This window comes from Bos grunniens, chromosome 27 (genome assembly GCF_055505025.1).
Source record: "Bos grunniens cultivar Pamir isolate PY7600 chromosome 27, Bosgru_T2T1.0, whole genome shotgun sequence".
Taxonomy (NCBI): Eukaryota; Metazoa; Chordata; class Mammalia; order Artiodactyla; family Bovidae; genus Bos; species Bos grunniens.
In genome coordinates this window covers 23,163,856-23,190,138 of record NC_141191.1, presented here as the reverse complement: position 1 = coordinate 23,190,138, position 26,283 = coordinate 23,163,856, and the positions used below count along the sequence as shown (strand labels likewise).

Genomic DNA, 26,283 nt, shown 5'->3' with positions numbered 1-26,283 from the left:
TGTCTCTGCTTTTTAATATGCTGTCTAGGTAAGTCATAGCTTTTCTTCCAAGGAGCAAGCGTCTTTCAATTTCATGGTTACAGTCACCATCTGCAGTGATTTTGGAGCCCCCCCAAATAAAGTATGTCACTGTTTCCATTGTTTCCCCATCTATCTGCCATGAAGTGATGGGACCAGATGCCATGATCTTAGTTTTCTGAATGTTGAGTTTTAAGCCAGTGTTTTCACTCTCCTCCTTCACTTTCTTCAAGAGGCTCTTTAGTTCCTCTTTGCTTTCTGCCATAAGGGTGGTATTTGCATATCTAATATTATTGATATTTCTCCCAGCAATCTTACTTCCAGCTTGTGCTTTATCCAGCCCTGCATTTTACATTGATGTACTCTGCATATAAGTTAAATAAACAGGGTGACAATTTACAACCTTGATGTACTCCTTTCCCAATTTGGAACCAGTTCATTGTTCCATGTCCTGTTCTAAATGTTGCTTCTTGATCTGCATACAGATTTCTCAAGAGGCAGGTATCGTAAGCTGGTATTCCCACCTCTTTAAGAATTTTTCACAGTTTGTTGTGAGCCACACAGTAAAAGGCTTGGGGTAGTCAGTGAAGCAAAAGTAGATATTTTTCTGGAATTCTCTTGCATTTTTTATGATCCAGTGGATGGGTGTTGGCTATTTGATCTCTGGTTCCTGTGCCTTTTCTAAATCCAGCTGGAACATCTGGAAGTTCATGGTTCATGTACTGTTGAAGCCTGGCTTGGAGAATTTTGAGCATTACTTTGCTAGCATGTGAGATGAGTACAGTTCTGTTGTAGTTTCAACATTCTTTGACATTGCCTTTCTTTGGGATTGTAGTGAAAACTGATCTTTTCCAGTCCTGTGGCCACTGCTGAGTTTTCCAAAGTTGCTGGCTTATTGAGTGCAGTACTTTCACAGCATCATCTTTTAGGATTTGAAATAGCTTGACTGGAATTCCATCACTCCACTAGCTTTGTCAATTATATATACTGTAAATATGCAAGTTCAGCAGGCAGGTTGCTTCTTTTATAGTGCTCTTTCTACTTTTGAAGTAGCGAGCAAATAGAGCAAAGAATCTATGATTAAACTGAATTTTAGAAACCCTTGTTTTAAAAATTGCATTTTTAAATAGGCATAATTTTATATCATAGGCATAAATTTATATCAGTTGATAAATTAGTTAATAAATGATCAGTTCCTAGATTACCTCTTTAAAATTTTACAGATTATCCTCTCGGTAGATGAACAGTGTGTATAGAGCAAGCATCAGGACCAGTCAGAAGCTTGCCATGCTCAGGAGGCTTCGAGTGATACAAAACCATGAAACAGTGTATCTTTTCCCAGGCAAATTTTCTGGGAAGAGTTCAGGTTAAAGCTATTGCTTAAAAGATTGTTACTGGAAATATATATATATATATTTTAAATTATTTATTTTTAAACTTTACATAATTGTAGTAGTTTTGCCAAATATCAAAATGAATCCGCCACAGGTATACATTTTTACTGATTAAGAAAAGTTTACTTAACTCAGTGTTAATTCACTTGAACCATTGTTTGAAGTTTTCTCCGTGCTAAAAAATTAAAAGGCAGGAACATTTGAAAAATTTTTTTCCTAAATAACTATTTATACATTTCTCATTCAGATCTGAATTTAATTAGATATTATTTTTGACATGTTGGACTTAACAACTTATGTAGACTCTCTCCCCCATGTAAGCGTGTAGCTGCTGTGGTATTGGCCATAGGTAGCCAATTCCCTTTTCTGTATTTACCCAGGTTCTCTTTAGGCTCTATGCTGAGATGCAATTGTTCTGGGGTTCTCCAGTATTTATTTATTTAATTCTAAAGCATTTGATATCAAATACATAAGAGAACTCTCAGTATTGATAGCTTACGGTAAATGATGTTGGATTCTTGATCTTTGAAGAAGAAGATTTAGCTTCGGGACCAGGGACCAGTCTTGATCACTCAAGAGCTTTTGTGTAGCAAAGGTTTATTAAAAGTATGAAAAGGGTTAGAGAAAGCTTCTGACACATCAGAAGGGGGATGGAGAGTGCCTGCCTTGCTAATGTTAGCAGTGGAATTATATACTTTTTTAATTAGTTATTACCGTAAATCAAAAGGATGTCTCAAAGTTGTAAAAATTTTACCAGACCCATTCCCACAATTTACATTTTAAGGTAACAGGATTAGAACTTAACAATAGAAAGTTTAGTTGCTCAGTCATGTCCTACTCTAGTGACCCTATAGACTGTAGCCTGCCAGGCTTCTCTGCTCGTGGGATTCTCCAGGCAAGAATACCAGAGTGGGTTGCCATTTCCTTTTCGAGGGGTATCTTCCCAACCTAGGGATTGAACCCAGGTCTCCTGTATTGCAGTCACACTGTTTACTGACTGAGCTACAGGGGAAGGCCACCCTCGTAATGTACATTTTAAGATAACAGGATTCAGTTCAGTTCAGTTCAGTTGCTCAGTCGTGTCCGACTCTGCGACCCCATGAATCGCAGCACGCCAGGCCTCCCTGTCCATCACCAACTCCCGGAGTTCACTCAGACTCACGTCCATCGAGTCGGTGATGCCATCCAGCCATCTCACCCTCTGTCGTCCCCTTCTCCTCTTGCCCCCAATCCCTCCCAGCGTCAGAGTCTTTTCCAATGAGTCAGCTCTTCGCATGAGGTGGCCAAAGTACTGGAGTTTCAGCTTTCGCATCATTCCTTCCAAAGATATCCCAGGGCTGATCTTTTTTGAATCTTTGCACTTTTTATGGCATGTGTACTGTGTGCATTTTCTATTTTTGATAAATCTGTCTGTCCTCTTGATTGTTTAGCTCATTGTGGTCTTCTGAGGGCCCTTAAGACTGCCGGTGATCTTTAGTGACTAGATGTAATATACACGGGGTGGTATAAAGTGTGAAAGTTTGGCTTCTGGGAATATCCATTGCCGCTTACATTTTATTCAAATCTGAGAGGAATGCTGTAATATTAAGAAAATCGAATAAAATAAGTTGGGGATCAATTAATTGTAGAAATTGAAACTGATTTTGTCCCAAATGCTAAAATATGCATCTGGCTGCTTTTATTTGCTCCATCATTTGGCTTTGATTGAACCTTTTGGATATTCAAGTTGTGAAAAGGAAAACTCTCTTTTCTTGTTAGAAAAGAGGAAATGTGTAAATATTTTATATTCTAAAAAAAAAAAACAAAAAAAACACAGGACAGAGAGGTGATGAAGTTTCTTTGTGTCACCGAGAGATACCTTCAGCATGTACTTCTTATTCTCATTCCAAATTTATGTCCTGTGAATTATTATAAGCAGGTTATATCGTGGCTATTTGGAAGACAGTGGGTGCCTAAACGAATGCTGTATGGTTGTAAATACTGTGTAGGTGACTGGGGCAAAGACATGTGAACAGCCATCTTTCTGGCAGATGTATGTTTTTTAAGACATGAGGCCACATACGTATCTTTAGTTTGGTGCATCTGGTCATCATTAAAATTTACCTAGGGAGAAAATGCTAAAAAAAGAAAAAAGTATGAATGTAAAAGTAGTAAATTATTGAGATTTTATTTTTCCTGTTTGAGCTTCACTTTGGAATGAAAAATTTCATTGAACAGTGTTTAAATGAAAGGTACCATTTCTTTGTATTTTGTTATGAATTGGTTAAAAAATAAAACATGAATTGAGGAAAAGTTACATAATGTCATATGTTGGGGACTGGCACATATAAATTATGCCAGTTTGGGCACCTATTGTTAATATGACTGAGTGTCTTAATTTTGTTAATATGTGGGACCTGCCAGCCCATCGTTTTACAGGGTAACAGGTAAGGACAGGGTTTTTTCCTTGAAGAGTCTAAGTTTTAGAGTTCTTTTTCCTTTGGAAATGGTAGATGTATGGCACTTATGTCTATTTCCCAGCTTTTGCTAGCAGCAGACAAAACCCAACTGGTCACATACTCTTTACTGATAGTATCAGTCTGGATTTCAAAAGTTTGCATTGTACTGACTTTAAATTAGCCACTACCAATCACTTAGTGCTCATGGAAGTAAGATCTTTTGTGCCGTCTTTTCCTGACTTGGCACTGAGCCATTTATTTAACAGCAAAGCCACAACCAGAGTACATCAATATAAGTGTATTTTTTTAACGCTAGAGCTTATTTGCTATAAAGCCTAAAGAGTAGATTCTGTTGTGCTTATCTTTCATTCTCTGTAAATTAAGCATAGTGCTTGTCATATAATTGGTAATCCACAGTGCATGTTTATAGACTTTAGCACAATGTTTGCTATGTAGTGAGTACTCAGAAAACATTTGGTAACTCTGTGCTGTGCTGTACGCACTCAGTCGTGACTTTGCAACCCTATATGGACTGTAGCCCCCCAGGCTCCTCTGTCCATGGAAGTTCCCAGGCAAGAATACCGGAGTGGGTTGCCATTTCCTTCTCCAGGGGATCTTCCCAACCCAGGGATCAAACCCATGTCTCTTGCATCTGCTACATTGACAGGTGGATTCTTTACCAATGTGCCACTTGAAGATATTAATAAGATAAAAAAAAATTCCCATGGTAGGTATTCCTTCAGCAACCAAATCAGTATTGCTGATAGAAATTAACCCGAGGAGAAGGGGACACAATTTGAGTGCCAGTACTTTGAAGGATGCTGTGCTAGGAGTTTTCCATACAGTAACTCATAATTTTATCGATATCATTGTGATATTATTTTATAGATGGAGAAACTGAGATTCAGAGAAACAATTTGGTCAAGTCACATTGCATGTAAACACAGAATCATCATTTAAACTTGAGCCATCAAATTCTTTTTCTGTTTTTAAAATGAACATATGGTGCCTTCTCAATTTTTAAAGGTTGTGCTGTAGTCCATGTTAGGGATGTTTTTATGCTCCCTTCACCACACAGAATTCCCTTGGGCCTGATTTTGCTTTGGGTTTCATCCTCCAGTGGGAATATGGAGTTAAGATTCATGAGCATCAGAGACCCAAAGGGACATACAATCAGAGATGGTGGTGAAGTCTTCAGAGTAGTCCTGGAGAAAAGAAACTATATCATGAAGAAAAAGAGCTAACAAAGAGAGTACAAGTGTCCCTAAAAAGGGAGATGCTTTGAAGGAACCGATGTACCTAACCTTCTCCTTCAGTAAGGTCATAGTCCTGTCCTAGAGAAATGTAATGGTAGATTAATTTCTGTGATCTTTCTCAGATTTTAAAAGCTTGAATTCACGTTACTCAGACTTCTTTTCCTTACTGAATATTTCTGCTCTGTCACCCTGCAACATTTTCCTCTGGGAATTAGCTTAGCCTTCTTTATAACACATGGTCTTGAAAGTTTCAGTGAACCATGGTGCCCCAGAAGCCTACCTTTCTAAACCATTTCTTTTTCCGTGCAGAGTTTACTAGATGAAGATGCGAAGAGGCCTCTCTTTCTTTGGTAGTAGTGTTATCCCCTCTTCAGTTCATAGACTCTCCTACTTAGCAATTTTGTTTTGAATTCAATATGTGCTTTTTGAATATTAGGCTTCTGGTTGCATGGGCTTTTCTGTAATCTCTAAAACCTTTAAGATTCTGCCGTGTGTGTAAAGGTTTTTTAAAAATTGTTTTTGGAGTGTGGTTGATTTACGATGTTGTGTTAGTTTCTGCTGTACAGCAGAGTGAGTCAGCTATATTAATACATATCCATATATCCACTCTTTTTTAGATTATATTCCCATATAGGTCATTACAGAGTATAGAGTAGAGTTCCCTGTCCTGTACAGGAGGCCTTATTAGTTATCTCTTTTATATATAGTAGTGTGTTTATGTCAATCCCAGTCTTGCAATTTATCCTCCTGTTTTCCCCTGTGGTACAGCATAAGTTTGTTTTCTATACCTGTGTCTCTGTTTCTGTTTTGTGAGTTCATTTGTATCTTTTTTTTTTAAGATTCCACATGTAAGTGATATCATATGATAGTTGCCTTTCTCTGTCTGACTTATTCAGTATGACATCTGTGTCACTGCAAATGGCATTATTTCAGTGGTGGGAGACCTGAGTTCGATCCCTGGTTTGGAGAGGGCATGGCAACCCACTCCAGTATTCTTGCCTGGAGAATTCCCATGGACAGAGGAGCCTAGTGGGTACAGTTCACGGGGTTGCAAAGAGTCAGACACGACTGAGAGACTAAGCACACACGCACACGCACACACATGTATCACATCCTCTTTATCCTTTCCTCTGTCCACAGACATTGAGATTGTTTCCATGTTTTGGCTATTATAGTGCTGCAGTGAACATTGATTGGGCCTACATGTATCTTTATTATTTTTTTTTTTTTTAATTTTTTGAGTCTCTCCTTGAATTTGTTAGAGTATTGCTTCTGTTTTTATGTTTTGGTTTTTTGACCACAAAGCATGTGGGATCTCTGATCAGGAGTGGAGTCTGTGCCCCCCATGCACTGAAAGGTGGAGTCGTAACCGCTGGACTGCCAGGGAAGTCCCTGCAAGTATCTTTCTGAATTGTGGTTTTCTTTGGATATGTGCCCAGAAGTGGGATTGCTGGATCATGTGGTAGCTCTGTTCTTACTTTTTAAAGGAATTTACATACTGTTCATACTGACTGCGCCGGTTTACATTCCCACCGACAGTGTAGGAGGATTCCTTTTTCTCCACACCCTCTCCAGCATTTATTCTTTGTAGAGTTTTTTGATGATGGCTGTTCTGATGGGTGTGAGTTGATACCTCAATGTAGTTTTGCGTTTCTCTAATGATCACTGACATTGAGCATCTTTTCATGCATCTCTTGGCCATCGGTATGTCCTCTTTGGAGAAATGTCTGTGTAGATCTCCACCCATTTTCTGATTGGGTCTTTTTATATATATATATATTATTGAGCTACATGAGCTATTTCTATATGTACAGAAGTTTAGAGTATGTACTTTGGATTAAGACTCGGAGTCCCAGTTCTCCCATTTTCTAGCTGTATAATCTCGTAGAGGTTACTTAAGTCTCAGTGCCTCAGTTTACTTGTCTCTGAACTTGAAACAACAGGGATAACCCCCTTAGGACTGTTATGAGGATTGATGAGTTTATTACCTAATGAAAGCATTTTGTACAGTGCCTAGTCCATAGTAAGCACCCAGTAAGTGTTCGCTGGTTTTGTTAATACTACAGATTTTTAAGGTGCACGTCTTCTGTGTTTTTCAGTCTTAACTTTTGTTTTGTTTCCAGACTTAATTTGTTAATGTAGTTGAATATCTTCACATGATAAAAATTATTTCTCCATGTATACAAATTATTGACTTATCTTTTTTTATTGACTTGTCTTTAAAAAAAAAAAACAAATAACTCTCTATCACTTACCATGCTAATGTGTTTTATCTCAAACAATAATAGGTCAGCATTACCTTTTCCTCTAATAATGGGGGATTTGAAGCTTGTCATATGAATAAAACTGAGCACTCACTAGAGGTGTTGTTGTTGGTTTAAGGTAACTGGCGTATTTTTTAGAGTCGGTTGCAAGTAGAACCTTTCAGGGGAGAGCAGTGGTGAGAGCTGCAGTTCTTTATCAGTTTCTCATTTGTGGAGTAAGTGTATTATGTGTCTGCTGCCTGATTGCTATGTGGGTTTAATAAGGTGGCATATGTGATGTCCACAGTATGGTGCTTAGCATATATGAAGCACTTAATATTCTGAGACAGTAATTAGAGAAAGATAGATTTTATTTTTAAAATTTCTCATTTTTTGTTATTTAATATTTAATCTGAATATATACAGTTCTCTGGTAATAGCCAGAATTAAAACTGTGATTCTCACTTGTGTGTTGTTTTAATGTATTTCAGAAGGGGTGGGAAATTTGACAGGAGAGGCATTATAGATTATATATAGGATGATAGTGATCACCCTTCATTATTTCACAATAGTAAAAACAATACTTCTACTAATATCACCTTATGTTTTACAGTAGTTTATAATTTACAATGATTTTTTGTCTATCATCTCTCAGTAAATTATCTTGGTAATTATTGGAATGCTGTGTGCGTGCTAAGTAGCTTCAGTCATGTCTGTTTCTTTATGACCCCATGGACTGTGGCCTGCCAGGCTCCTCTGTCCATGGGACTCTCCAGGCAAGAGTACTGGAGTGGGTTTTCATGTCCTCCTCCAGGGGATCTTCCCCACCTAGGGATCAAACCTGGGTCTCTTGGGTTTCCTGCATTGGCAGGCAGGTTCTTTACCACTGGCACCACCTGGGAAGCTCATTTATTGGAAGGTCAGATGTTAACAGATAAGTCCCTAGGTTCTGAGAGGAGAAGTGTCTTGTCCAAGTTTTCCTATTGAGGGACCAGAACATCCCTTTTCTCTGCATACAGTACTCTTGGACTGTGGCTTGGTGGGCTCAGGTATGACTCTTGATAATCATGTTGTTTAGTCAGTATGTTGTGCCTGTTCTTTTGCAACCCCATGGACGGTAGCCCACCAGGTTCCTCTCTCCATGGGATTTCCCAGGCAAGAATACTGGAGTGGTTGCCATTTCCTTCTCCAGGGAATCTTCTCGGACCAGAGATTGAACCCACGTCTCTTGTGTTGACAGGCAGATCCTGTACAGCTGAGTCAGAAGGCATCTAGCTGTCACTGTTGTTGTTGTTCAGTCGCCAAGTCACGTCTGACTCTTTGCAACCCCATGGACTGCAGCACGCCAGACCTCCCTGTGCCTCTCCATTTCTCGGAGTTTGCCCAAGTTCATGTCCATTGAATTGGTGATACCATCCGACCATCTCATCCTCTGTTGCCCTCTTCTGCTGCCTTCAGTCTTTCCCAGAATCATGGTCTTTTCCAGTGAGTTGGCTCTTCACATCAGGTAGCCAAAGTACTGGAGCTTCAGCCTCAGCACCAGTCCTTCCAATTCAGAGTTGATTTCTTGTAGGATTGATTGGTTTGATCTCCTTGCTGTCCAAGGGACTCTCAAGTGTCTTCTCCAGCACTGCAGTTGAAAAGCATCAATTCTTTGGTGCTCAGCCTTCTTTATGGTCCAGCTCTCACATCCACGCATGACTACTGGAAAGACCATAGCCTTGACTGTATAGGCCTTTGTTGGCATAGTGATGTCTTTGCTTGTTAATAGTCTGTCTAGGTTGCATAGCTTTCCTTCCAGGAAGCAATCATCTTCTAATTTCATGGCTGCAGTTACTGTCGGCAGTGATGGGAAGTCCCCTAGGTATCATACATCTCATCCATTAAGATTATATCTCTCCCTAAGTCCTTAGTCTTTCTTAAATGGCATAATTGAAGCCTTTCTTCCCTGCCCATTCATGCTTTCTTGGTTTTCCAAGGCTAACAGATTTCTTGTAGGAATACAACCCCATGCTTTTTTTTTTTTACTTCCCAGACTTTTTCAGGTAAAATGGGCAATGTAAAGATTAAGAGCATACTATACAGAGGCTAGAGAGCTACTTCACTCCCACCCACATCCTGGAAGAGAAGCTTCCTGGTTCCCCAGCTCCATGGAACCGCCTCACCTCACCATGCCTCCCACCATTGTGGTGCCTGCTGCACTCAGCCACTGTCCTGACTTCTAGCACAGTAGGGTTTTTCCCCTTTTTGACCTTACTATAAATATTAACAGAATCACGCAGCAGTGCTGTTTTGTACATTGTCTTTCACTCAGCCTTATCTTCACGAGCTCCCTCCATACTGCTGCATGTTAAAGCTTAGCGGGGATTTGACTCTACTTGGGTTGAGGCATCTCATTCATTCCGCCCTTCATAGTGAGGGAGGCAGAATAAGGGCAGCGTTTCTTCTGTGGTATTCGGCTAGACTAGAGCAGTTACTTCTTGGCTTTCGGTTGTCCCTCTTTGTCCCTTGGGTAAAGAGAGCGGGCTTCTCTTGGGGCTTTTTGTGTGTGTTTGTGTCCATTGGTGGTGTTGGACTGCCAACGCCTCTAGCTACCAGTCTGGGATGGATGAGGCTGAAACAAAACTTAGGGCACTCACTGCTTTGGCACTCTGCATTTTGGGATTCCCCTGCCATCCTTCCTCTTCTTTCTACTTCTCAGAGCCTTCTTAGGGTTGTATTTTTATACAGTGACCAGAGTTTTTAGCTGTGTTTAGTGGAGGATTAGGGAAAAGCACCCTGGCATCCCAGGTGGCACTGGTGATAAAGAACCCACCTGCCAGTGCAGGAGCCATAAGAGATGTGGGCTTGATCTCTGGGTCAGGAAGATCCCCTGGAGAAGGAAATGGCAACTCACTCCAGTATTCTTGCCTGGAGAATCCCATGGACAGAGGAGACAGGCAAGCTATAGTCCACGGGGTTGCATAGAGTCAGACACAACTCGAGTGACTTCGCACTCACTAGGGAAAAGCACATCATTTCCTTTTTCTGGAAGTGAAAGTCTGTTTTATCTTGATGCCTTTTTAATAAACTTTTCCAGTCATTAGGAAGAATAAATGAAGTATTTTATGCATACGTGGTCAGCTAACAATGTATGTGTTCACCAAAACAAATTTTTGGTAACATATAGCCCCATGTAATTTTTTTTTAATATATAAAGTACAAACCGAAGGATTTGAACCCTGTGTAAATTTAAATCCTTATGTTTACTGCAGAATCTTTTAGCCGAGAAAGTAGAACAGCTGATGGAATGGAGTTCCAGGCGCTCAGTCTTCCGAATGAATGGTGACAAATTCCGAAAATTTATAAAGGCACCACCTCGAAACTATTCTATGATTGTTATGTTCACTGCTCTTCAACCCCAGCGCCAGTGTTCTGTGTGCAGGTAATGTATGTATTTAAAAAATTAACTGTTATTGTATTATTATGTACTTATTATAGTTAAGATAAACATGTATAATAGAATTAAGCATTTGTTCAGATTCTCTGGCGGTACAGTGGTTAACATTTCCTGCTTCCAATGCGGGTTCTACCCCTGGTTGAAGAATTAAGATCCCACATGCTGCAGGGGGGCATTAAAAAAAAAAAGAAAGAAAGAAACATTTGTTCAGTGTTGTAGTCAACTGTAATTCAGTGCATTTAAATGTAGGCTCAAACTTAGTGTTTTCTGGGAAGTGATTTTGAAAGGCTAATATTTTTATATTGTGTAGACCAATCCACAAGTAATCATAAAACAAATTTTTGGCTTTATGTCCTGTGTAAAGTTATGTATGTTATGGAATTCAGTTTGAATATTGCCTTGTAGGTCACCAACTTATATCTCAGGAGCAGTGAAGTAGCCCCATTAAATACACTCTACTTAAATTGTTTAATAGAAAGATTTTAATGGACTTAAGGGAGTCCATTTACCTTTTAGTACCTCTAGTGTTGAGAATTTTGTTCCTGTGATGTAGAAGTAAACAATTTGAAATGAATGAAATATTTTTCAGTGGAAACACACCAATGAAAGTTTTGGAGGAGTATAAGTATAATATATATGCAGCAATGCGTATTTTAAATTAGATCTTAATTTTGAGATAATTGTAGTCTTCCTACAGTTCTAAGACACAATACAGAGAAATCCTGTGTAGCTTTCCCCCAGTGACCTCCAGTGTTAACAGCCTGTGAAGCTATAGCGCAGTTTCATACGCAGGATATTGGTATTGATACAGTCAAGATGCAGAGCAGTTCTTCACAATAAGTATCTCTTCTGGTGTCCTTTCTTCTGGTGCCACACCCACCCCATCTCCCCACCTCCTGAATTTATTCTCCATTTCTATAATTACATCATTTCAAGACTGTTATATAAATGGAAGCATACAACACATGACCTTTTGGATTTGGCTTTATGTTTTTTTACTTTTAACTCCTTCAAAATCTATCCAAGTTGTTGCATTTATCAGTACTTCATTGTTTTTATTACTGAGTAGTATCCTGTGGTGGGCTTCCCTGGTGGCTCAGTGGTAAAGAATTTGTCTGCCAGTGTGGAGACACAGGTTTGACCCCTGGGTTAGGGAGATCCCCTGGAGAAGCATATGGCAGCTCACTCCAGTATTCTTGCCTGGGAAACCCTGTGGACAGAGGAGCTTGGTGGGCTGCAGTCCATGGAGTCTCAAAAGAGTCGGACACGACTTAGCGACTAAACAACAATATCCTGTGGTATGGAAGTACTGCAGTTTGTTTAACCATCCATCTGCTAAAAGAATCCTGGGTTGTTTCCAGTTTTTGGCTATTAGAAATACAACCGTTATGAACACTCTTGTACAGGTTTGTGTGCACTGAAGTGTTCATCTCTCTGAGATAAATTGCCAGAGTGTGTGATGGCTGAGTTGCATGGTAGTTACATGCCAAAATGTTTTCCAGCGTGGCTGTATCATTTTACATTCTTACCAGCAGTATGTGAAGGGCCTAGTTTTTCCATATCCTTACCAGCATCAGTGTTGTTATAGTTTTATTTTAGTCATTCCGTGGGTATGTAGTTTTATTTTGTGGTTTTATTTTGCATCTCACTGATGTAATGGTGCTGAACATCTTCTCATGTACTTTTTTGTCATCTGTGTATCACCTCTTTACTGAAATATCTGTTCATGTCTTCTGTGCTCTGCTTAGTTGCTCAGTCATATCCAACTTTGTGGCCCCACGGACTATAGTCCTCCCGGCTCCTCTGTCCATGGGGATTCTCCAGGCAAGATGCAGTTCTTAAATATTTCCTCCTAGTCTATGGCTTGCCTTTACATCCTCATAACAAGATCTTTTGCAGATTTCAATTGAGTGAGTCCAGTTTTTCAGTTTATCTTTTACAGATCTTGTCTTGTCAAATTGAACTCTATGCCTAGCCACCAATTTTTTTTTCCTCTTACGTGTTTTTCTAAAAGTTTTATGTTTTACATTTTCATCTGATCCCCGGGAGAAAGCATTCAGTCTTTCATCACTTGTTATGTTATTAGCTGTTAGATTTTTACTAATCTTTATAATTGAGAGTGTTCTTTACTAGTTTATTGAGAGCTTTTGTCATAAATGGGTATTGAATTTTGCCTGATTTGGGGAGTTAATTGATGGGATTTTTCTTCTTTAGGTCGTTCATATGGTAGATTACATGGGCTTCCCTAGTGGCTCAGATGGTAAAAAATCTACCTGTAATGCAGGATACCTGGATTTGATCCCTGGGTTGGGAAGATGCCCTGTAGAAGGGAATGGGTACTCATTTCGGTATTCTTGCCTGGAGAATTACATGGACAGAGGAGCCTGGCAGGCTACACTCCATGGGGTTGCAAAGAGTTGTACACAACTGAGTGACTAACACTATGGTAGATTACATTGATTGATTTTCAGCTGTTGAATCAACTTTGCATTTTGGAATATATCCCACTTGATTATTATATTCTTTTTTAGTATTGCTGAATTGAATTTGCTGATACTTTGTTGAAGACTTTTATATTTTAAGTTATATCAGATATTGGTTTATATTTTTCATTACTTATACTGTCTTTGTCTAGTTTTGGTATCATGGTAATACTTCATAAACTTTATTGGGAAATGTTCCCTCATTTATTTTCTGGAAGTGATTTGGAAAATTAGTTTTAGAAATTGTGTTAATTCTTCTGTAAATGTTTGATTAAATTCTCCAGTAAAATTGTCTTAACCTGGAGTTCTTAAATTACATATTCCATTTCCTTAGTTGTTAAGGATAATTCAGTTTTTCTGTTTCTTCTTGGATGAATGTTTTTCTTTTCAAGAACAAACACTTTTTACGTGGTGACTCCACATTCAGACTTCACATTGTGTATTTATCTGTAGACTTTATTTAGATTTCTAAACCATTTTGAACTTTAGTGGAAAACAAAATCATTAGTAACATGAGCCAGTGGAAGAAAACTAATCAGTTTCTGTCAGACCGCTGCTGCTGCTAAGTCACTTCAGTCATGTCCGATTCTGTGCGACCCCATAGACTAGCTTGCAGAAAGGGAATTTCAGTGTTCTGAAATTTTTATGAAAGATTTCATCACAATCTAGTAATGAGTGTATGTTGAGACAGGTCAAGGTAGGTAAAAAAGATAATGAGCAAACTATTTTGAAAAACAGTATTTCAGATGATTCTGAGTCCCCTTCCTATCAATTTGAAGACTCGTACTTAAGTGGACATTAGCATTTGTCAGCATTGGGCTAGCACTTAAGAACAGGGTGTGTTTATGTTCATAAACAAGGGTTGTTCAGCACTTGTGGAGCAAAAATACATCTTAATTGGCATTTGGTGTAACAGCTCAAATTCCACAAAAATTCAGACTATCCTCTGGCATCCTATAATGCCATATATAATTTAGGGAAATCATTTCTTTGCTTCTAAAAACTGAATATATTGATTTTATGTATTCATTATTATGAAGAGATCTATTATTATATTTTTGCGACTGTAATCTAGAAAGGATGTACCGATTGACTCAGTGGGAAAGAATCCACCTGCAATGCAGGAAACCAGGGTTTGATCCCTGGGTCGGGAAGATCCCCTGGAGAAAGAAATGGCAACCCACTCCAGTATTCTTGCCTGGAGAATTCCATAGATAGAGGAGCCTGGCTGGCTACAGTCCATGGGGTCATAAAGAGTTGGACATGACTTAGTGACTAAATAACAACAATCTAGAAAGGTTTTATTATCTAAGTATTTATTTCACAGTTACATATAATTGTATGTTATTTGATAATGTAAACCAAAACATAATGTAAATGGCATATCCTGTAGATAGTAGTTGACTTAATGAAGTATGTTGTTAAATTGTTAAATATGGATCCTCAATTTTTTAATGATGCTTAGCTCAAAATAACTTGTATTTACTTGTTTATTACAGCCTGTTTTGTAATAAACTTTTAAATTTTAGAGTAGTTTTAGATTTATGAGAGAAAAAGATTGAAGTTATTTGAAAAAGTCATTTCACAGGTTAGAAAGAGGGTGAAGTTGTTAGAGAAGAAAGAACAGGTGAAGCTTTAGAGGCAAATAAAAAGTATAGAGTAGATATGTGATTCCCATGCCCAGATATTTTGATTTGTTTTTTGGCGGGGAGGACATTTAAAGATGTTCTAGGTAATCCTAGTATGCAGCTAGGATAGAGAAAGGGAAGGTGAGAAGCAGTTTAGTGATTAATAGCTTTTAAAAATTTAATTTCTTTGAGGAAAAATTGGAGTAGGAAGCTTAACTAATTGGAATGACCATATGGCATTGACAAGGATCCTTGATGAAACTAGAATATTCAGATTTTTAGTGAAGAATCTCCGGAATTAAATGATTTTCTTCCCCAGTACTCAGCAATTGAGGAGCAAGAGCATCCTCTGTAGGGACTAAGCTGTTTGCTTTATTCTGTGAAGTAGACTAGGCAAATATTCTGACTGTGCTAACAAGAGTATATTTGAAATGTATAAATGTGAGTTAGAAGTTGGATAGGGCATCAGAGAAGCCACGGGACAGTTGATCAACTAGGTGTGATACAGTTAAGCTAGATTTTCTTTCTTTCTTTTCTAATTGGTGCTTAGTTACTTTACATGTCGTGTTAGTCTCTACTGTACAGCACAGTGAATCAGCTGTACATGTATATACTACAGAGCACGTGTAGTTTGCTGTGCTAGACAGTCAGCTGTCATTAGTTATCTGTTTTATAGATTTTCATATGAGGTTTTGTGTGAAAGGGGGATGGAGTTGAAAATTAGGAGGTTGGAAAGGGTTGATTTAATAAATAAGTAAATTGCTGATGTATAGTGTAGATGATTGTTGATGTAATAGAGAGGCTTTAGGAGTAATAAGGCTGGGGTAATGTAATACTTTGTAATAAGGCTGGGCTAGTGTAATAATTTGTATACTATAAACATGCATGTCGAAATAACTCAGGATTTTAATGGAACTGGAGGGGGAAAACGGTAACTGAGCTGAAAGAGGGGGATGCCTTTGAGTATGTTGGATGAGGAGGTTAGATTTATAGAATACTGCAAATTTAAAAGGAGAATTTGTTAAATAATTCTGATCAAACAGTGGTTTGAGATCTGCTGTCATTGAGCCAAGAGATTACCAACTGTGGCCTATATGGACAGAGTGCATCAGAGAGATCTCAAGGGGACAACTAAGATGAAAAGATAAGGAGGGGTTTCAGGGAAAAAATTTCAAGAACAAGTATTCAGATTATATTTTGTATTATAAATTAAGCCTCAAAGGGAGTTGTAGATTCATGGAGAAAGGCACCCATCAACAGCAATGTTTTTTTTTTTTTTTTTTTAATTTAAAAAATACATGAATTCTCCGGGGTACTTCTGTGTGTCAGTGTAATTTGGGACCATCTTGTGATACTGCTGTAATTTTTTTATAATCCATAGAATCATTGAAATGTTAATAACTATAATTTTAAAAGATTAGTGCTTTTCCTTTGTGAGACTTCTCTGCTTTTTTTGTTTTCTTTAAGAAAAAGTAAAATTTTCTTCTAGAGCTAACACACTGAGATTCTCCAGTTGCTTTTCTTTGCTGAAAGGCTGGTGAATGAGCTATTGGCCTCCTCGTAAGCCCTCTTAGCAAATCACTCTGCTCTTCTTTCACACAGTCAGTTTATTCACAAATCTCAGAATTCAATTCTCACCTTCCTCAGTGGGAACATCAACCTCCTTGGCCAAATAAAGTTGTTAATTAAGACTACTCAGTACAATTCTCACCTCCCATAAGTGTTAACTCCAAACTTCCTTTTTTAGATTGTACTGTGAGGAATATTCTTCATAATTGCTAAATCTTTTAGATGTATTCTACCACACAGTTACTCATCTTTTCCAGAATTCACTAAAAATTCTAAGAACAAAATATTTTCTTCCAAGGTTATTACTATGGTTCAGTAGAGGTAAGGAAAAAACATCCTGGTGTTGGAAAATCGAAAAGTACATATGGAATCAGTCTGGGTGCACATATCATCAAAGGCTGGTAATACTAGAAATTAATATATTGTTGAATGTCAAATAAAAGAAGATATAATTAGTAATTGCAAAGACATTTTAAAGACAAGGGAGAATAAATTATTGCATTGATAGATATTAACTGGTTAATGTCTTTCCTTCTCTAAATAAAATTATTTACTATGTATAAATTATTTGGGCAGTCCTAGGTTAAGTCATCTATGTATGTAATATCTCTTGGCATTCTCACTGCTCTACATGGTAAGAGTTAAAAAAAAAATCATTTCTTTAGATGAGCCTATCTAGGCTGAGAGGTTATACAGTTTTCCCAAAGTCACAGAGCTAATACCTGTCAGGGTTGGGATTTGTGACTCCTGAGCTAGTAAATTTAATGCTTTCCTTAAGTGTACATATTCATCATTGCTTTTATCCTGTGAACTGTAATTTGCATTTGGCTTTTGCATTCCCAACTAAGATTATTAGTCTTTTAGGGCAGGGATCCATCAGCCAGCATTTCTTAAACTCTTTAGATCATGAAAAGCTTTCATTCAGGTTAGCATTTCAAACAAGGGCTGGTGAGTTGAAGCCAGCTAGCCCACATCATGTGGAATAGTTCATCACCCTTTTGTTTCACTATGGTGAAGTCACATCTCTTAGGAAATTCTATTCTAAGGGCAGCACATAAGGTGAGAACTGTGTTTATCAATAGATAAAATCACCTTTTGCATCACTTAATGCACTTGTAAGTGCTTTCTAAATGGCTTTGGGTCTGCAACCCTTGTTGTTGCTTCTAGTCCTCAGATAATATTTCTCTATGGCCTTAATTCTTAGGTTTTTCAAATATGCCTGGCTACCTGGACAAAGTATTTCACTTTCTCAAAGACTATCAAACTCTCATGTCATTCACACATATTTTGCCTGGCTTGTCTAATACGTGAGGACTGTTTCAGACTTGATTGAATCCGTAAGCAGTTTAATATAAATGACATTCTAGGGTTATTGTTGAGCTCTGTCTAGTTTATTTTTTAATGTCTAAGGCATATGATATAACTTCATTGTACTAAATTTCTTCCTAGGTGTCTCTTCCCCAGGTTGGTTAATTCCGACTATTTTACAATAAATAGATGAATGTTTTCATGAACTTTCATTATCTGTGTGACATTGTAGCATTCTCTGAGCTCTATTTTCTGTATTATTTGTATATAAAGCCCAGTTTTAGTCATCCATCTTATAATTTGAAAGCTACAGAAACTCGAAACAGTAGTATTAATACAAAGGCACCAGTGTACCCTTTCCTAAGATTCATAATTTTAATATTTTGTCACATTTGATTTTGCTCATTGACTTGAAGACACACAGGAGTTTTATGATTTTAAGTTTTATACCCTGGGAGATAGCCACTCATTTCTGAGAAGCTGCTCTGAAAAGATAGGGGAGGAGCCAGTAAATGTATGTTTTAGCTGAGAAATGCATGCAGTGAGGCACACAGTTTGGTAAAAGATTACTGCTCATCCCGAAGAACAGATAACTCAAGTTAATGATTTAGTGCTTTTCTGCTTCTGGAAAGATTCAAGAATCTGGTCATTGAAATTCTTCCTGAATTTCAGTGGTCTGACTACTTAAGGGCCTGTTTATCCAAAGCACAGGGCTCCTGGGCATTTTTCATCCTGAATTCTTCTCCGTGGTAGTGTCAGTGGGTGGCTGCTGTGGTTACAATTTAACTCTTGTAGAACAGGGTGATGAGAGATGGTCTTTGTGTTTCTCTGTTCAGTCTTTTAAGTATAAGTAAAAAATCAGTCAGTTCAGTCAGTCAGTCAGTTCACTCGCTCAGTCGTGTCCAACTCTTTGTGACCCCGTGGACTGCAGTACGCCAGGCTTCCCTGTCCATCACCAACTCTCAGAGCCTGCTCAAACTCATGTCCATTGCTTTGATGATGACATCCAGCCATTTCATCCTCTGTCGTCCCCTTCTCCTCCTGCCTTCAATCTTTCCCAGCATCAGGGTCTTTTCAAATGAGTCCGATCGTTGCATCAGGTGGCCAAAGTATTGGAGTTTTAGCTTCAGCATGGTCCTTCCAATGAATATTCAGAACTGATTGCCTTTAGGATGGGCAGGTTGTATCTCCTTGCAGTCCAAGGGACTCTCAAGAGTCTTCTCCAACACCACAGTTCAAAAGCATCAATTCTTTGGCACTCAGCTGTCATAGTCCAACTCTCACATCCATACATGACCACTGGAAAAACCATAGCCTTGACTAGATGGACCTTTGTTGACAAAGTAATGTCTCTACTTTTTTAATACACTGTCTAGGTTGGTCAGCTTTTCTTCCATGGAGCAAGCATCTTTTAGTTTCATGGTTGCAGTCACCATCGGCAGTGATTTTGGAGTCCAAGAAAATAAAGTCTGTCACTGTTTCCATTGTTTCCCCAACTATTTGCCATGAAGTGATGGGACCAGATGCCATGATCTTAGTTTTCTGAATGTGGAGTTTTAACCCAACTTCTTCACATTCCTTTCACTTTCATCAGGAGGCTCTTTAGTTCTTCACTGTCTGCCGTAAGCATGGTGTCATCTGCATATCTGAGATTATTGATATTTTTCCTGGCAGTCTTGATTCCAGCTTGTGCTTCATCCAGCCTTGCATTTTGCATTGATGTACTCTGCATATAAGTTAAATAATCAGGGTGATAGTATACAGCCTTGACATTCTCCTTTCCCAATTTGGAACCAGTCTGTTGTTCCATGTCCAGTTCTAACTGTTGCTTCTTGACCTGTGTACAGATATCTCAGGAGGCAGGTCAGGTGGTGTGGTGTTCCCATCTCTTTCAGAATTTTCCACAGTTTGTTGTGATACACACAGTCAAAGGCTTTGGCATAGTCAGTAAAGCAAAAGTAGATGGCTTTCTGGAACGCTCTCGCTTATTCGATGATCCACTGGATGTTGACAGTTTGATCTCTGGTTCCTCTGCCGTTTCTAAATCCAGCTTGAACATCTGGAAGTTCATGGTTCACGTGCTGTTGAAGCCTGGCTTGGAGAATTTTGAGCATTACTTTGCTAGCGTGTGAGATGAGTGCGATTGTGTGGACCTTCAATGCCAAACATTCTTTGGCATTGCCTTTCTTTGGGATTGGAGTGAAAACTGGCCTTTTCCAGTCCTGTGGCCACTGCTGAGTTTTCCAGATTTTGCTGGCATATTGAATGCAGCATGTTGGGCTGCATATTGCTGGCTTATTGAGCTTCCCTGATAGCTGAGTTGGTAAAGAATCCACCTGCAGTGCAGGAGACCGTGGTTCGATTTCTGGGTCAGGAAGATACACTGGAGAAGGGAAAGGCTTCCCACTCCAATATTCTGGCCTGGAGAATTCCACGGGGTTGCAAAGAGTCGGACATGACTGAGCGGCTTTCACCTTTCACTTTCACTTTGAAAGCACTTTCACAGCATCATCTGATTTGAAATAGCTCAATTGGAATTCCATCACCTCCACTAAGTTTGTTCGTAGTGATGCTTCCTAAGGCCCACTTGACTTTGCATTCCAGAATGTCTGGCTCTAGGTGAGTGTTCACACCATCGTGATTATCTGGGTCATGAACATTTTTTTTTCCCTATAGTTCTGTGTATTCATGCCACCTCTTAGTATCTTCTGCTTCTGTTAGGTCCATACCATTTCTGTCCTTTATTGTGCTCATCTTTGCATGAAATGTTCCCTTGGTGTCTCTGATTTTCTTGAAGAGATCTCTAGTCCTTTCCCATTCTATTGTTTCCCTCTATTTCTTTGCATTGATCTCTGAGGAAACCTTTCTTATTGCTCCTTGCTTTTCTTTGGAACTTTGCATTCAAATGGGCATATCTTTTTTTTCTCTTTCTCCTTTGCCTTTCGTTTCTCTTCTTTTCTCAGCAATTTGTAAGGCCTCCTCAGACAACCATTTTGCTTCTTTCCATTTCTTTTTCTTGGGGATGGTCTTGATTACCGCCCCCTGTACATTGCTAGGGCTTCCCTGGTAGGTCAGATGGTAAAGCCTCTGCCTACAATGCAGGAGATCCTGGTTCGATCCCTGGTTTGGGAAGATCCCATGGAGAAGAAAATGGCAACCTACTCCAGTACTCTTGCCTGGAAAATCCCACGGACCAAGGAGCCTGGTGGGCTACAGTCCATGGGCTCCTAAAGAGTCGGACAGGACTGTACACTGTCAGGAACCTCTGTCCATAGTTCTTCAGGCACTCTTCCTCCCTGCCTTTGGGTGGGGAGGGGCCTGTACGCAGCTGGCTAGCTCTCCTTTGGTGTTTGCTCAATCCTTTGTTATGTGAGTGGGCCAGGCTGAGCATTAGGTTGTTATGCTAGAGCCTTTGGCTGGAAAGTTCTCTTTTCCGCAGTTGTGGTTAGGCGTGAATTCCCCCACATACCCCGCTGTGGGTGGGTTTCCTACTGTGTGAAAACTTCTCATTCACGACTCCCTGCCTAGGATAGGTTTCTATCCCTAACTCTTTTGTCTCTCTTTTTGTCTTTTATATTTTGTCCTGCCTCCTTTAGAAGAGAATGGGCTGCCTTTTTTGGGTGCCTGGTGTCCTCCACCAGTGTTCAGAAGTTGTTTTGTGGAAGTTGCTCAGCATTCAAATGATTTTTGATGAATTTGTGAGGGAGAAGGTGGTCTCCCCATCCTATTCCACCATCTTGAAGCAGATGAGTCATGTACCAGCAAATATAGACATCATGAAATATCACCACTAAATATTTAAGTTTGCATATTTTAATATGACATCCTTACATAATCAGAGTAACATCATTTTTAAATGAGTTGACATTAGTTCAATGATACAGTCTGCTTTTTCTTTTTTTTTTAAGGAATTCAGACAACTTGCCTTGTATATTGTTTCATGATCTGGATTTACTTGATTGTTTCCTCATGATTAAATTCATTGACTAATTTTTACACAAGTACTATAGCAATTATCTGTGTACTTCTTACTGCATTGTATCAGGAGGCATATAATGTTCACTTCAATTCAGTCACTCAGTCATGTCTGACTCTTTGCAGCCCCATGGACTGCAGCACGCCACGCCTCCCTGTCCATAGCTTGCTCAGACTCATGTCCATTGAGTTGGTGATGCCATCCAACCATCTCATCCTCTGTCGTCTCCTTCTCCTGTCTTCAGTCTTTCCCAGCATCAGTGTCTTCTCCAGTGAGTCAGTTCTTCACATCAGGTGGCCAAAAGTATTGGAGTTTCAGCTTCAGCATCAGTCCTTCTGATGAACACTCAGGACTGAGTCTCCTTTAGGATGGACTGGTTCTGTCTCCTTGCAATCCAAGGGACTCTCAAGAGTCTTCTCCAACATCACAGTTCAAAAGCATCAATTCTTCGATGCTCAGCTTCCTTTATAGTCTAACTCTCACATCCATACATGACTGCTGGAAAAACGATAGCTTTCACTAGATATAATGTTAGTTCTTTTAGATACCAAAGGTGAAATCGATTACTTGATCACAGTGGGGATCCCTGCATGTTTCTGTTGTATAAGTATATCCTTCCCTGGTAATAAGTGTTAGCAGGAGGTGAATAGGTTAAGAGGGGGGAATGCTTAAAAATTATGTAACTGTCCTATTTCTTGGTACTTTACTCAGCGATCGTAACATCCATTGATAATCTCTGCCTGAATTTGGTGTTTCGTTGATTATTGTGAAGTGGTGATTTTGAACATTCTGTCTTTGCATCTACGTTAATTGGTTAGTATTTGTCTATAAAGGAGAGCTCTTCCTTCATTTTCCCCTTGGAGTATCTCTACTCAGAGATTCTTGTTTATTCACTAACCCATTACTGTGATTATTCTTCTTCACTCTTCAAGTTGCCCTAAATTTCCAGTGGAAACCAACTCCCATGTCATTGAATGCCTCTGTTAGTCTTTGCTTTCTGGCTCAGTAAAATATTCTAAGCCTACATTATACTTATTCGTGGAACTGAAAGAAGCATTTTTTTTTTTTTTTTTTGAGGAGTCCTTCCTCTTTTTGTTGGAAACAGTGTTTAGAAAGCAACACCTGGGTAAGTTACACTCTTTCCTGTTGAGATAGTATCATTGTTTTCAGACCTTTTTAATAGAGCTAAGATGTGTGTACATATGTGTGTGTATGTATGTGTCATATAAATTAATAAAGACATAACTTACGACTTTAATTGGATATCTCCTCTTCCAAGCTAATACTGTAGGGTTTTTCCTGTATTTTCCTCATTCTAAGTTTTATCTGCTTTCTACAAATTGAAACCCTGGATCCCACCAATATTATGTATTTGGTCATTTGGTCTCTCGTTACGTATTTATAAAATAGTTGGAGAATTTCAATGCCAGTATGATCTCTGAAAACAAATTATGGACTGGAGTCTCTGTGCCGTTCCTTTCTTTTACCTACATTATGTGTCAGTTTTCTTAGCATACACCCTTTAAGCTTTCTTGTATGTTTGTGTTACCATTTTTCTTGAGAACAAAAATTCTACTGACTCATAAACTGAGTTGTATGTGCATGTTATATACAGTTTAGTATCTCTTACGTTCATATACATTTTTGATGTAAGATATGTGTTGGAATGATATATTCATGTTAGAATAGTTTTCTAAGGAAAAAATAGATGCACAGAAAACATAGTGTAATGGACACAACATCTTTATCATAGAAGTAGTGAACCGTACAGAGCCAGTGGCATTGGGTCTATTTAATATATTTCCATATAGTAAGTAGTATCCTGAATATGTGTGGCACAACCAGAGAGAAGTCACTGTTGAAATCTTTGTGCAGCATGTTGTTTACCAACTTTTCTCTCTTCAGGATACCAGGACCATAAGTAGTGGGTGGTTCTGCTCACCCCAGATCTCTCTCTATATATATTATCATCTGTAGAGATTAACTGGGGCTTCCCTGATAGCTCAGTTGGTAAGAATCCACCTGTAGTGCGGGAGACCCTGGTTTGATTCCTGGGTTGGGAAGATCTGCTGACGAAGGGATAGGCTACCAACTCCAGTATTCTTGAGCTTCCCTTGTGGCTCAGCAGGTAAAGAATCCACCTGCAATGTGGAAGACCTGGGTTGGGAAGATCCCCTGGAGAAGGGAAAGGCTACCCACTCCAGTATTAATTTGATGTTTTATGAAGACATACTCTGATGTATCTATGCAATATATAAGTAGCTGTTGTTCAGCCACTGAAGTCATGTCCAACTCTTTTTGACCCCATGGACTGCAGCACGCCAGGCTTCCCTGTCCTTCACTGTCTTCCAGAGTTTGCTCAAACTCATGTCCATTGAGTCGGTGATGCTATCGAACCATCTCATCCTTTGCTGCCTCTTCCCCTTTTGAATTCAATCTTTATAATTTTATAATTCAATCTTTATAATTCATCATAAACATATAACTGTAAAAAACATACATTGGGATTTTGATATTTGTTACTTTATAGGAAATTTGATTAACCTTAAAAAGAGAAACCATGTTTCTTTAAAAATCCCTTCAAGGGATAAAAAGATAAAATATACATTCATCATGGGAGCTGTGTTAGTATATACGACTATAGATGAGCTAATAATACTTGATGATAATATAAAATGTTACAGCATTTGGGTTAAGTGATTTTTTTTCTTGTTTTCATAATAAAAGATTGGAAAGATTTAATAGAAGAGCTTTATCAGACCTGTGCCCTGCAGTTGCTGCGTAAGCCTTTCTGGATGCTTGGCCACAACTTGACTGCCCTCTTCAGGCTGCATGTGAATGGATTAGAAACGTTTACAATGTACCCTCCATTCATGGTGTTGCATCTCTAATGTTCCTATGAACTATTAAAAAAGAAAATACTTTTTAGCTAACAGTGTTGGAAAAGTGCTTATTTAAGTGCTTGGAGCATTTGCAGTTTTCAGCTTTCAGTTTCAGGAAACAGTGAAGTTGGTAGAGTTCTCATAAGTACTAGTGATGGCTTTGCTCATTAGAATAAGCTGACACAAGTCTTTGCAAGAAGCCAGTGACTTCCTTTGTCATTAGTTAGGCTTAAGCGTGAAGAAGTTGGGAAATGGAGGGATAAGAGGTAATGGAGTTAAGTTTAGAGAACAGGGTTTATGTTATTGGACATATGTTAATATTTGCACATTCCTTCTACCAAGTCTTAATTCTAAATAGATATTATCAACATTGAAATATGTATTTCTTAGGCTTATTGAATTACTTTTCATGACAGACATATCTGGTTTCTAGTCCTATTGCTACTAAATTATATTCAACAGAAGAAGGCCCCATTTATCTTGTCAGTATTAAATTTTCACTAAGTATTGTATTTGTGTTGAAAAAAATGTAATATTCTCAGCTCCCCTGGAATTCTTTATTCCAGCCAAATGGATTCCTAACTAAAAGCAAAATGTGCAGAAAATTTTGCTGGTTGTTTCGGCATGTTAGATGCTAAAGGAGTATATGTACGAAACAGGTCATATCTTCATTTATATACTATTTTAATAGCCTCGTAGATTTTCCCAACTAGACCATTATAGTAACATTCAAGGTGGTTTAAAAACATTTATTTTCTCCTGCTATAATACATTATGCCCTCTCCTGCCAATTACAGCTTTCTTAATCAACATTTTACATAATGTACTTCTTTCAAAACACTCAGTAGCTGTTCACTATTTACAGAGTAAAGTTAGGATCTTGTGTATCTTTCTCTTGGAAGAGAGGTATCAGTTTCTTCTTTCCTATTTTCTGACATGAAACTTATATTCTATTATTTAACTACATAATACACATTTCAGACTGGGTAGTGTTTGTTTATACTCTCTCTTACCTTGATATCCTCTTCCTGTCCTTCCTTGCTTACTATTTAGCCCTTCCATTCTTTCTTGAATATTTTCACATTCACACTTTTGTATAGCACCTGCAGTCTGCAGTTTTTTTTAAGTATATGTATCTCCTTTGTATGTTTGTGTGTGTCTTTTCTATTCTCTAACAAGCATCTTAGAGGTGGAGACTGTGATGTATTTTTTATTATTTGCATAACATATGAAAACACTGAATACATATTATTGATGATTAAGATGTACATTCTGTATTGCATGTGAAATTGATATTAGATGATATGATATTAGATGCTTTAGTCATTATAATCTTTCAAGTCAAGACCACTATTCCTTTAACAAATAGCATGTATTTGTGATGGTATATGGTGTAAGGTATTTCTTTTTTTCATCCTAAAGTACAGTGAAGCAGATTGATCTTGAAAGGGACATTGATCTGTGACATTAATCTGACTAAGCAGGCTTTTAGTCAGACTCTCCAGATTTCACAATCTCTAATTTAGACTTACTTAGGGTGTGTGGGGTTGTATGTGTATTGTGTATATACACAGACTCTTTAGGAAACTATATTATTCATCATCAAACCTTAAATGCCTGTTTTGGACTAGGTCTTAGCCACCGAAGAA

At 38.5% G+C, this 26,283-nt stretch overlaps 2 protein-coding genes and 1 long non-coding RNA gene across 10 annotated transcripts in view; 2 read left to right on the top strand and 1 right to left on the bottom strand.

Annotated features, from left to right (window-relative positions):
* Window positions 1-26,283, bottom strand: part of LOC147343647 (uncharacterized) — a 301,851-nt gene that overhangs the window by 109,360 nt on the left and 166,208 nt on the right. The gene's annotated exons all lie outside the window — the stretch shown is intronic.
* TUSC3 (tumor suppressor candidate 3) overlaps window positions 1-26,283 on the top strand; it is a 197,813-nt gene that overhangs the window by 57,961 nt on the left and 113,569 nt on the right. For all 8 annotated transcript variants that reach the window (XR_015156324.1, XR_015156325.1, XM_086380715.1 and 5 more), the window contains exon 2: window positions 10,604-10,773. Coding sequence is in view for 6 of the 8 variants with exons in the window: in XM_086380715.1 (XP_086236841.1) it covers window positions 10,604-10,773 (170 nt within the window). In the remaining 2 variants the exon portion in view is untranslated. The remainder of the gene's footprint in view (window positions 1-10,603; window positions 10,774-26,283) is intronic.
* LOC147343649 (uncharacterized) lies at window positions 22,828-24,685 on the top strand. The gene is made up of 2 exons (XR_015156328.1): window positions 22,828-22,878; window positions 24,480-24,685. It is a non-coding gene; the product is annotated as an uncharacterized LOC147343649 (long non-coding RNA).